At 41.1% G+C, this 12,319-nt stretch overlaps 1 protein-coding gene across 2 annotated transcripts in view; it reads right to left on the bottom strand.

Moving 5' to 3' along the window:
• Window positions 1-12,319, bottom strand: part of ITPR1 (inositol 1,4,5-trisphosphate receptor type 1) — a 326,172-nt gene that overhangs the window by 99,791 nt on the left and 214,062 nt on the right. For both annotated transcript variants that reach the window (XM_007076615.3, XM_015535056.2), the window contains 2 exons: window positions 5,858-5,990; window positions 3,692-3,882 (listed from right to left, as the gene is read on the bottom strand). In XM_007076615.3, coding sequence (XP_007076677.1) covers window positions 3,692-3,882; window positions 5,858-5,990 — 324 coding nt within the window. The remainder of the gene's footprint in view (window positions 1-3,691; window positions 3,883-5,857; window positions 5,991-12,319) is intronic.

Here is a 12,319-nt window from a genome sequence, read left to right as displayed (position 1 = left end):
CACCTTCAATGGATTACAGCATTTCAGCAATCATTAATGGTCGCAGCGACAGTGTTAACCCAACTCAGACTAACTTCCCACAGCTACTCATTTACTACTTCAACCAGCTTCTCTAAAGCAGGATGAAATTTTCAATCACTCCCCCTGGGGCTTCAAGGTTCTTAACCAGCTCCAGACACAACCTGAGTTCCACATCATTCTCTCCAGAGAAAGAAAGCTCAGGGCCAAGGGAGAGCTCACAACTCAACTCTAGGCTAGAATCAATTTTCCTGGAACCACGGGTCTCTATTGAAGCCATGGGCCAGATTCTCCCCTCCACCCTCTGAGGTCACAGAATGGGGAGGATAAGGGAGAAAGAAAGCGTGAGCATGTGTGCCCTTGGTGCTATGCCCTCCCATCCCGGCTCACCCCCTCATGAGCACACTGGCTCCCTTAAGAGAAAACATCTCCACTCCCTGCAAGGCTGAACTATTGGAACTCTATTGTGGCAGTTCATCTGGAGCCTGAGCTTATGAGTAATAAATGTGTGAAAACATGAAACTAATATTCATAATTACTTTACAAGATAAAGAACTTGAAGGAAAAACAGCTTCTGTGTGCCTTGCCATCATCATGAGGGGTACACTGTGAAAAACACGGCATCCTGCCAGAACTGCAGACTCCATCTCGCCAGCCAGCCTTAGCACCGGCGGCCCTCAGCCCCCACGAGCCCTTTCCAAGTTTCATTATTCCTTAATTAACGGTGCCTTCATGCTTCTCCTCATCCAGACGCTTTTAAGCCTCAAAGAGCCAAATGAGACCTCTGATCTTCTCATCTTCCACATCTGTTTAGGTTCCATTTTGGCCAGCATTTACCAACTATCAGTGAGTCTAGGGTCCAGTCTCAAGCAGGGAGTGTTGGAGAGTCTGCATTCGTGATATCCCGTCCCTGAGCCTGTTGCCCCACTAGGTTCAGTACCTCTTCTTCTCCCCATTTTTTTTCTACTGAAGTATAACTTATGTACAATAAAGCACACCAATTTTCATTGTATGGGCCACTGAATTTGAAACAGGTATGTACCCGTGTATTCACCCCCTAGGTGGAGACGTTAATTATCTCTAGCACCCCAAAAAGTGCCTATCCTAGAAAATACCCTCTCTCCCACATTATGACCAATTTTATCATAGAATTATTTTCAGTTTAAGTTCTTGTTAGCTTTCTCCTACGTTATTGCTAGTTAACTTACTTATTTGAACTGCCACCTTCTGGATCCTGTTCTCATGTCACCTGTCCAACACTGCCAGATCTGTAGTCCTAAATGGCAGCACCAAGGTCCTTGACAGGCTCCCCTATACTGCATACAAACTCTAACACCCACTGCCAGTCCCCGTTCACCACCCTACGCCAGCTCTGCTCAGTGTGACGGACCCAATCCCTGTTCTCCAGCACCCCTCCAGCTCCTGCACCCTGGGCCTCCTCTTCCCTCCCAAGCAGCACAAAAGAGCTGGCCCATGACCCAGTTCCACGTCATTTCCACCCTTCAGACCCACAGCCATCCTTCAAAGCCAATCTCATCAAAAAAAACCGTTCACTGGGGCACCTGGGTGGCTCAGTCGGTTGAGCGTCCGACTTCAGCTCAGGTCACGATCTCGCGCTCCGTGAGTTCGAGCCCCGCATCGGGCTCTGGGCTGATGGCTCGGAGCCTGGAGCCTGCTTCCGATTCTGTGTCTCCCTCTCTCTCTGCCCCTCCCCCGTTCATGCTCTGTCTCTGTCTCAAAAATAAATAAACGTTAAAAAAAAAATATTTAAAAAAAAAAAAAAACCGTTCACTGACTCCTCACACAGATGTCGTTACTTCTTCCTTGGAGGGTCCGTATTATCATTCTTACCTTAGATGGCATTACCATTATCCTTGAGAAAAATACATGTGTTTGCATTCTTGTATTCTTGCTAGATTTTTCAGTTTCTCTAGGACTAAGCTTCTAGGATTCTAGGATTTCTCTAATTCGTAAAGCTTTAAAAGAAAACTGCAATTTCCAAAACCTGGAAGCAATAACCTAGGGTTTCCAACTTTTTCTTTAGCCAGAGGGGGAAAAAACCTGTCACCCACTATCAAAATCTTTCCATTAAAGCAAAGACTTTGGAGCTAAAAGAAAAATTGGAGAGGATATAATATCAGAAATAAAATAGTAAGATGGTCCTTCAAATTGAATTTACTTGGTTTGTGAAAATCTCCTCCCAAGCTCTCCATTTTTTATACTTGGCTGTGCCTGGAGAACCTTCTCATAGACCAACTGGCTCCAGTGTCTACAAACCACTGCCTTATAGTTCCTACTAAAGCACTGTGTACACACAAAGCACTCAATACATGTTTAGTTCAACTGATCTAGTCAATGCAAATCAGGTGGTTGAAAAACAAGGAGTGTTTGACACTGCTTCCATTCCAACAGGGCAATAAGTGGGCCCTATTCTCAGGAGTATGACCACAGGATCCATCCACGCTCACAGTCAGACTCACATGTGACAAAATCAGCAATCCCAACTTGTCACAACTCCGGTGCAAGTGATGACTCAGGCAAGCACTGGACTTTGCCCCTGGCACAAATCTCCAGTTAGGGAAGTGCCTAATAATGAACTTCAGAATTGTGTGTTGGGGCAAGCAGGGAATGGAGGGTGAGAAGACAGGACCACCACAGTTCGCTGCACAGCGTGTTCAAGCAGCAGGGCATCTGGGAGAATGAGCAGGGGCTGAAATTCAACCTGGCCCAGGCAAACCTCCCCACAGCAAGGCATGTCCTTGGCTGGTTTGCACAAAGAACCAAGACTCCATTGATCAAGACTCTGAATTTAAGTTCAAGCCCAAGAATTTAATGTCAAATATACACATAAGGGTAAATTTTATGGCGTATTGGTATATCTCAATAAAGCTGTTAATCAAAATGTGTATACACACACACAGTGAGCAAACCCTTATTCAAGAGCCAACAAAGAAGGAAGACTGCATGATGAATGGGATAAAATATTTAAAGAAATAATTTTAATTGTCATTTCTACATGAAAATTTTAAATATATTGTTAAATTTATTAAAATTGACTTATTAAGGACTTCTGTCAAGAATTCTATCAAGTTTTTATTGTTTTAAAATATATATCCAGCTAACAAAAAATCATCTACACCTCTTTGACTAACCTCACCTGACTTTTCCCAGTTAGTACAAATTGGTGTTATTAGTTCAAATGGCTGTATTGAGCTTTTCACTTCAAAGGTAGGGAAATTTATAGCCATTATCTACAGATATAAAAATTAAATCCAAATAGCACACACAGTCTAAACTCTTTTTTAGTCATCCTCTGATGGGATCCTCTATGATCTTGGATAAAAAAAGTAAATACACTTCATTCAATCATTCATTGAACAAACATTTATGGGCATCCTACCATGCCCCAGATCTTGGACCAATTTTCTTCATACATCCTTAGCAGTTTATCATTTTGAAATGTGACTCGTGTTTTGAAACCAAGTCTAAACTATGACTGAATGACCAAGGAAGATACTGGTAGAATTCGTTTTTCAGAAGAACAGAATTTTGTACTCTAAGAACGAGGGTTCCATTGTAGAAGATCTTGGCATCACCTAGGTGCCTGGCTCCCAGAACAGATTCTCTTCCTGCTCAGTGGGGATGCCACACAGAAACCAAGCTGCCTTCTTACCTGTATAGTGGTGTTGCCTCCTTCCAGAAGGGCAATGGCCAGGAGAATGCTTTCATGAAACACTCGGTCACTGGATGCGTTCATTATGAGGTCAATGACCAGATTAGAGGCACCCTCCTTGTCGAGGTGGCACTGAACCTCAGCCAGGCTCATCTCACCCCTGCTTGTGGAGCTGGACCCAGAGCCTCCCGCTAGGAAGATGGAATATTGTTCTTATTAACCACAATTAGAGCAGCAAACGTGTATTGCATACTTACTATAGACCAACACTTAATGCACTAAACATTGTAACAGTATTATCTCCTTCAACCTTCTTAAAAAAAACCCACAAGGAAGGTACTAATTATTAGCACAGAGGTGAAGTCACTTGTCTTCAAGGGGGACACCCAGCTTGTGAGTAGCAGAGATGGTAACTGAATGTAGGCAGGTAAGATGAAGAAGGATATATTTCCAGCAAGAGACCCAAAGCCATCCAGTCAAGACTCTCCCTAGCATTAAAACACAGTGACTTAGTGCAGAATTATCAAGAACTAGTTTGAGTTCAAGAGATAAATCAAACTTATACATGTCTTAGAACACTCCTAAGAAAACAAAGACTATAACATTCACTTTAGCCCTGTTTCTAACAAACCCGCCCTAGCTAACCCCAGACTCATTCTTTCCCGTAATTTACCTGTTCATTCATTCAATCAATAGTTACTCCATGCTTGGCAAGGAGCCAAGAGCTGGGGATAGGAGAGTGGAGGAAACAAATGAAATTCCCATCCATACTGAGCTTGAGATGACATGAATAAACTTAACAATACATGGCCTGTGTCATTTAGTGGAATGGATTCCAACTGTGCTTAGAAAATGCCTATTTACGAACTTGACTGGCACTATTATTGGCAATAACTGAAACATTAATGTACATGGGGACACTGATTAATTTCAGAAAAAAGAAAATCAGCCATCAGTCCTTCCCTGCAGACCTCAATTCAAAGGCCACCTCCTTTACACTGCTTGTCTTGACTATCTGGATCCATTACATCCATAGTGCAGAGTACAAATTGGGTTGCTGATCTTCTCTTTTACAGCTTTTTAAAGCAGAATTGGTCTCTGGTGCATTTCTAAACACCCAAACACCCTCATAATGCCTCCCCAGGCCTCATATTTGTGGAGTGACCCCACTACAGAAAATAAAGTGAAATCGTTTTGAGATGTTATGTGAGGAACTTCTGCTTGAGAATCCCTGGGAACTTTCAGATGAAATGAGAAGGTCCTGTTCCTGAAATGGTCTGAAAAGTGTGTCGTCACCGAAGCTGCTCAACCCCATGAAGCGAGCAGATATGTTTCAAGTTTTTATCTGGAGAGAAACTCAAGGTTCTTTCCCAGAAATTGCTAGGATAACTTTATTAATCACCAAATATTTTGGTGCTACTTACAGAATCTGTAGTCCGTAACAGTCTTCCTTAGAGATAGGTAATCAGACAAGTCACATTTGTGCTTCAAGCAATGAGCTCCCACCCCAACCTGTAATTGTGCTTACCATGTTTTGTAACATCTTTAAGGATTTACTTTTATGCAATTCTGGACTTTTTTTTTTTTTTTTTGTAGTGGGGAGAAAAACTCTCTTAAGAGTTTGGGAGGCTTACAGCATAGGCATTAGAATTAGCTCTATCAAGGTTCAAATTATAGGCCAGTCACTAAGAAGCTTCCAATTTCTCTGTTAAAAAGGGACAGCAACACTACCCACCATAGAATGGAGAACTCGGAGGAGCAAACAAGAATGTAGAACACTTAGGAGAGCCCTGGCACTCATTTATAACATAAATGTGAGCTTTTGCCATCCTTGCTGCTAACGTCATTGTTATTTAATGGGAAGAATGATTCCTAATGACCACAAGAAAACAGGCAGTGAAATCAAGTTCCTTGAGTCATTCAAAAATCACCAAGAGGGTTGCTGTACTGGAAAGAGGGGCAAGAGTCTTAGCCAATATCTAATTGCAGGGAAATATTTTTAGCTATCACTTTGATGGTAGACCAAAGGCAAAATGAATTGCTAGAAAACACACTGGCAACCCAAATTCATCTGTCAGAGTTTCAACCTGTTAAGTAGAAACATGTAGCTCTTACGTGGCACACTCAATTCACACGTGCAGCTAATTAGCACACAACACAGCCTACCTCCTCCCCCAGGCTTGCTGGGTCCTCCTGGTGACAGCGGGCCATTGCCAAAGCTGGTGAGGCTTTCTCTTCTTCCTGAAGGTCTGATGTTTCCATAGTAACGGTTGACCAAAATTTGCCTGAGCGCCTCACCCTTAATTCAAACAGGATAATGAAATCAGGTTCTGAATTCAATGCATAACTAAGCTACTAATATTCAAAAAACACAGAGGTACTCAGTTATAATTGGCTCAGTTTCACTCAGTGAAAAAATAAATTATTAATAAAAGCATTTGGAAACTGTAAAGTTAACTTCTTCAATATTTTCTCAGGAAACCACATCATTAAAAAAAAAGCAGCAATCTAGAATACTAAATATCTCAAGTACTCTCTCTCACAGTGATAAATACAGAACATTAATTTTGAAAGGTAACTAACAATAACAAAAACAAAAAAATCCCTTGGAGTAAGCCAATAAAATTCAGACAAAAAGAGACTTTTACAGGTCACCTTTCACATAGCAATATAAAAATGTTACTCCAGGCACAGGGTTATTCATAAGATTGTAAGAGAATACTAAGACATAAAAGTAATACTGCATAATGATATGATAAGCTGAACATAAGCCTTTCTAATAGAAACAGTCAATGGGTCAAGTGGTGAAGAAAAATGCTATGGAAAATAAGTGGCAGATATCAGACACATCATTCAAAAAATAAGCACCATAGATGAAACGACATTTGACATTTGCTTTGAAATAAGGGAAGGGAATAGGTAGGGATATAAATGAGACAAAAGCAGCAAGGAGTTGATGGTTGTTGAAGCCGAGTTATGCATGTGGCTTCTTAAAAGTTTTCTGATTCTTCTCGTATGTATTTGAACATTTCTGCAATAAAATGTTTTAAAAATATAACCATCAAAAGAATCTTGGACAGAAGACATAACATCTCTTTCACACAACTCCAACCAAAAAAATAAATAAATAAAACTGTGATTTGTTCTCTAACACTGCGGGGACATTGGCAAAGCGGCACAGAGCAGCAGGATTTTATTCTCAGCTCTATTCCACTTTCAGTTATGCTAAGTGACTCCCAGGACACCTCCCAGTCTGGAAGCTTCTGAAAGTCAGAGGCTGTATGGTTCTCCCCCACACTCTTTCCCAGGGACAAAGTAGTAAGGCCTGGAGTTCCTCTGGCACATCATCAGGAGGGGTAAGTGAGAAGTCTAGCAGAGAGAAGGCGTGCTGAAATATAGCAGGTGTCTAAAATAGAGGCTCAAGAGTTCTTCTGAAGAGACCTGCAACGGTAACATGAGCCAGTAGAATTTAAAGTGATTTGTTAATTAGCTCCAAGAATAGGTCTGGAGACTTCAAGTAGGGTGTCTGCAAAATAAGATGGGATGGAGCAGACAGGAGACCAGGAAGGTCCCTGAGAGTAGCAGAGAGGCTGGGGGCCAGAGGGAGATGGGACCAGGGAACCAAGGAGAAAGGAAGAAAACTCCTTAATTCAGCGCCAAAATCACATAAGGTCTTAGGGCTACACTGCCAAATTTTTCTTCTCAATTCATGCGGTTGGTCAAAGACCCCAGGGACAAACTGGGATGGGATAAACAGGAGAGGAGGGGGTGGGCAGTACTGATTCTTAATTCAAAGCTCAGGAAATGGAAAAATCTCTATTTTCTTCTATACATTCCACCCACAAATGTCTCTCATTGTAGTTCAGCAAAGAATGGTGCTTCTATTAGCTCATAAAACTTGTTTCCCACCTTGAACAACTGTAAATACAAAATTCCAAGAGTTGCTTCCGATGGGGAAGTTATTTCTGAGATTTTCACGTACTTTTTAAATGGACTGCATTTGGTACAGTAGTCTTTAGTGGCTTAGAAAACCACATTTTTGTTATAAAGGTTTAGCTCTGCTGGTGTTTATGTCTCCAGGACCAGTACAAACACATCGATACTCTCCAAAGCAGTCACTGAGAGCATGGTGATTTGAAAGGATGACTTCATTTTTTTTTTTTTATGAAGAAAATTGAATAAGACACAAAAAAATGGAAAAACATTCCATGCTCCTGGACTGGAAGAATAAATATTGTTAAAATGTCAATACTACTGAAAGGCTGACTTCATAAGAGAAATACAAATTTCAAAGGATAGTTCAAAAAAGCCTACTCAAAAAGAAAAAGAAAAGAAAAGGTTACCTCCACATTGAAGGTAACAGGAGACTGAATATGATTTCTTTTTTTTCAACATAATGATGTATCTATTTGATTTTCTTTCAGTAACATACAGACTGAATTTCCACAATAGGGAATGGTTGACAGTAAACCACCCCAAGTCTCTAACTGGATCCCTTTGGGCAGCACAGGGACTGGGAGGTTGACAACAGAGTTGAGACCTAAGAGCTGCAATCACAGAAGACAGCCAATATAGCCTTCCTGGCAAAAGCATCTGGAGGATCGTAGGGTGGAATGGTCAAGTCACAAGCAGGGCGATTGTGACCAACTGACAAACACGCATCTTTAAGCAACTGTCAACCCCAGCCTTTGCACTATAATCCCACTTAAGGAAGGAGAGACTCAGATTTTCCATTTCTGAGTTCGAGGGGAATTAGCAAGACTATGGTCAGTTTGTAATCAAGCAAGCGGGAGGTGAAGAAAGGAGCACATGCCATCTGGGAACACGTGGACTCCAGGAACAGGAACTTCACATTTATGCAGCTTGGACGCCAACTGAAGTTACAGAGGGATCTCACATTACCATTTTGTCTCTCTTTCCACAGAAAAACCCTGGCAGTTACCATAGCAACTGATGCATCAAATGGTACATTTTTCCCCCATAAGAGAATATCATGAAATGTGCTAATTATGGAAAAACACACACACGTACATTCTACCCTATGAACTTCTATTTTTTTTCCCTTTTAATTATAAGGTTTTTGGCACATATTCACCTCACCTTCTCTACACACACACACACACACACACACACACACACACACAAAAGTTTAAGCTGCAAGGGAAAAAAAACCCACAGAGCATGTGGGATTTGCCTTTTTTCTTTTCTTTTTTAACAAGTTGAGATTTATTCCTTTTTCTGAAAGAATAAAGATTGATAATTTTAGGTAAAAAGGAAAAAAGAAAATGGACAACATTATAAAAAGTTATGCAAATCCCTAGTGTAAAAACTTAGGTTGAAGAAAAATTCTGTTTTCTGAGCCAGTGGTTTAATTTAGGAAAAATTAAAATCAGCAGAGAAAAGCCTTCCTAATCATCGTGATATAAATTACTCAAGAGCACAAAACTGTTCAGGGTACTAGGCTCAGAAACCTGACTGCAAAAAAGGAAAAACAACAACAACAACAACAACAAAACCCCCAAACTCCCCAAATAACCTTACTTCTTCAGTTTTAATATTTGGCCATGCAGCCCTTTTTAAAAAATAAGAGTAATTTTTTTCCCAGCAGTTTATACCTGTAGTACACAAACAAGTATCAGATGTTTGTCTTGGTAAGTAACTCCACACACACATTATTACCTAAGACTGAGTAAAGGCAAAGGCCAAGAGTTTCTTTTGCAGGAAGTGTGATTTTAAAACCGTAAAAATGGTAGACCAGTGATGTAGAGTAATGAAACCAAGCTCCTGCCTTGCCGTTTGCTCACACAAGTTTCATTTCTCTCAGACCAGTGGCTAAGGACAGGTGGAAATATAGCCAAGTGCTGAACAAGGCACTAAGGAGTTACCATTGCCACTTACACAGGAGAGGAAAAAGTAACCTTTTGGCTTCCCAGGTTCCAGGCACTTAAAAATCACGTGCTGCAGGAAAGATCACCCTCTCACATGAGTGGTGGGCCTTTCACATCTTAGTCAGCATTAAGGTAGTGCCTCGATTTTAACATACCTGCTTTTTGTTACTAGTGTATACCGAATCACTGAAGTGTTTCAAGCTGGAAGGTAACTACAGCAGTTAGCAACCCTTGTCATAGAGCAGTCATTGTGCTAAGTGCTTCACGTGCACACCCCAGCAGAACAGTCCTAAGGGGGCAGAGCCTATTAATGGCCCCATTTTACAGCAGAAGAAACTGAGGCCCAAATCACACTGCTAGGACTTGGCAAAGGGAGACCTAAACTTGTTTTTAATTCTAAAGCTGACATGCTTGCGCAGCATTCAACAGTGTGCCCCCTGGGAACCCAGGGTGTGAGGGACAGCTATAACGGCCTTACCAGCTACTTCTAAGGCCCATGGTAATTCTTATAGGACAGGCAAGGACAGAAAACACAGGAATGCAAGGGGCCCTCGCTCAATGAACTGCAAGAGATCCAGGATGCTGGAGAGGAAGGGTTGAATGCCAACTCTCTGGGAGCTATTCTTTGGTCATAGCCTGAGAAATTAGAATCGCAGAAGAGTGGAAAGAATTTGGGACAAAGTGGGACCGGGCAGGGGCTGGAGCGTGTGAGCAGAGCAAAGGTGCACCAGGCTGTCCCCTGATCTCAGGCCTAAGCCCTATGGACACTGAAGACCACAATTCCAAGGCAATCTTTGCAATAACTGCTTGTGTTCCAACTCCATGACTTTGAGTAAAGTACTTTATCTGCCTGTGTCTCAGTTTCCTAACGCGTGAAATGGGGATGAAGGCCGTGTCACTGGGTTAAGGTCAGCATTAATAGAAACTGATGAGTTAACGTATGTACAAGGCTTAGCACAGTCACTGGTATATGATAAATACTCAGAAGCCCAGGATATCTGCTTATCTTCCAAACATGAATAACATGAATTGGTCAGCATGCTAATGATGTATACAGGCCTTGTAGAAAATGGTTTGGCAATGCATAATCAGCACCTTAAGAAAGTGTCTATCCTTTAGCCTAAGAGTGCCCCTTCTAGGAATCTATCCAAAGTTGTACACATTTCATTTCTTCATCAAAGGGATAAAATGACAGACTACTTGCTTATTTGTGGAACTTTAGACAGCTATTAACGTTCAAAGACTTTCAAAGAAAATGACCGTATATAATATTGAATGACAAAAGGTACACAAGTTGTACACTTAGACTAATCCCAAGGACAGTGAAAATGCTCAAGGGCACACATTCACATCTGTGTAAAAAATGAGCAGAATAAATATATCGTTAGCTGTTTTTATAGCTGAGTAGTACAATTACCAAGTTTTTCACTATACTTTATTATAAATTACCCATAGTGATCATCAATGACTTACAAAAAAATATTTATGACTTCACCTAACTAGAAAGCCACTACAGAAAAATAAAAGAGGTCACAAAAAGCTTATTAGCTTGCTGGTCATTATTTGAGACTGGTCCTATAGGTAGGTAAGAGGGAGACTCTCCAGTTACCCTCACTGATACAAATGGCTGTGACTGGTCCTGAGCCAGTTAGCGCTTTAAGAATATCAACACCAACAAAAGCTGTCTTTAAATTATAGTGTATGGCTGAGGGAGGTGTTATGGTCATTAGCTCCCAACATCCAAGACTACGTACCCTTTTATGGTCTTCCAGTTGCCTCAGGGGGGGACTCGGTTCAAGTTCCTGCTAAGCATGCAGAAATTCCATTTTAAGTACAACACTAGGCAGACATGACCATCTTCAGTATCAGTCACAAATGAAACACACCAAGAGCTCAGATTGAGCAAAGAGTTACACAAAAGGATTATAGGCCCTTAAAAAAATTTTCCCAGACACATATTAATGCTCGATTACTTTGAATGCTGAACAATTGTCCTGTCCCCAACCCTGATGCACTGTTTAAAGTGAGCAGACTTATGACTTTTTTGCCATATGTTATATTATGTACTTTTACATAACAGGGCAGGTCCTCACAATTCATACATGCATTAACTGCATGGCACATGCATAAGAACATCAATGCACACACTTCTGAACAGACACATACACGGCACCTTGGCTCTCCCCGACCCACCAGTACACAGCATTCTAATCCAAGCTGCTAACAGTGACGTGCTCTGATCAGCGTATTAGAGACTGATCATTACAGAGCATCCACATTGCAACTCAGCTACCTGGTAATCGGTTTCATTTTTAAGATCTTCATTACACTTTTTTTTTTAAATATAGTGCGCTTCATTCATGCTTTACCCTACTGTGGTTTTAGAATAGTTTCTGAAAGTAAATTTTCATAGTTAGAAATATGCCGCCCCAGAAAGCATCTCTAAGACTTTAGATGCCTTAATTAATTCTAGTTCCTCATTTAACAAGGTTAGCAAGAAGAAGGGAAAGAGTGCAATGTGAAACTGACTATATTAGCAGCTTTCACCAAAACTATACATTAATATCCAGAACTTCAAATGTGCATCATCTCTGCACAGGACCCAGAATTTATTTTGTGTAACAAAAGAAAGGTCTTGACATTCCAGAGTCTCTCAAAAGAACATTTCAAGAGGGAGACAGTTTTGTGTGAAAGCCTTCACAGAGCCCTATCTCCTCACCTGGAGGGACACTTTGGTTTA

This window comes from Panthera tigris, chromosome A2, assembly GCF_018350195.1.
Source record: "Panthera tigris isolate Pti1 chromosome A2, P.tigris_Pti1_mat1.1, whole genome shotgun sequence".
NCBI classification, from domain to species: domain Eukaryota; kingdom Metazoa; phylum Chordata; class Mammalia; order Carnivora; family Felidae; genus Panthera; species Panthera tigris.
The sequence above is the reverse complement of the archived record's forward strand: the minus strand, read 5'-3'. Positions and strand labels throughout refer to the sequence as shown.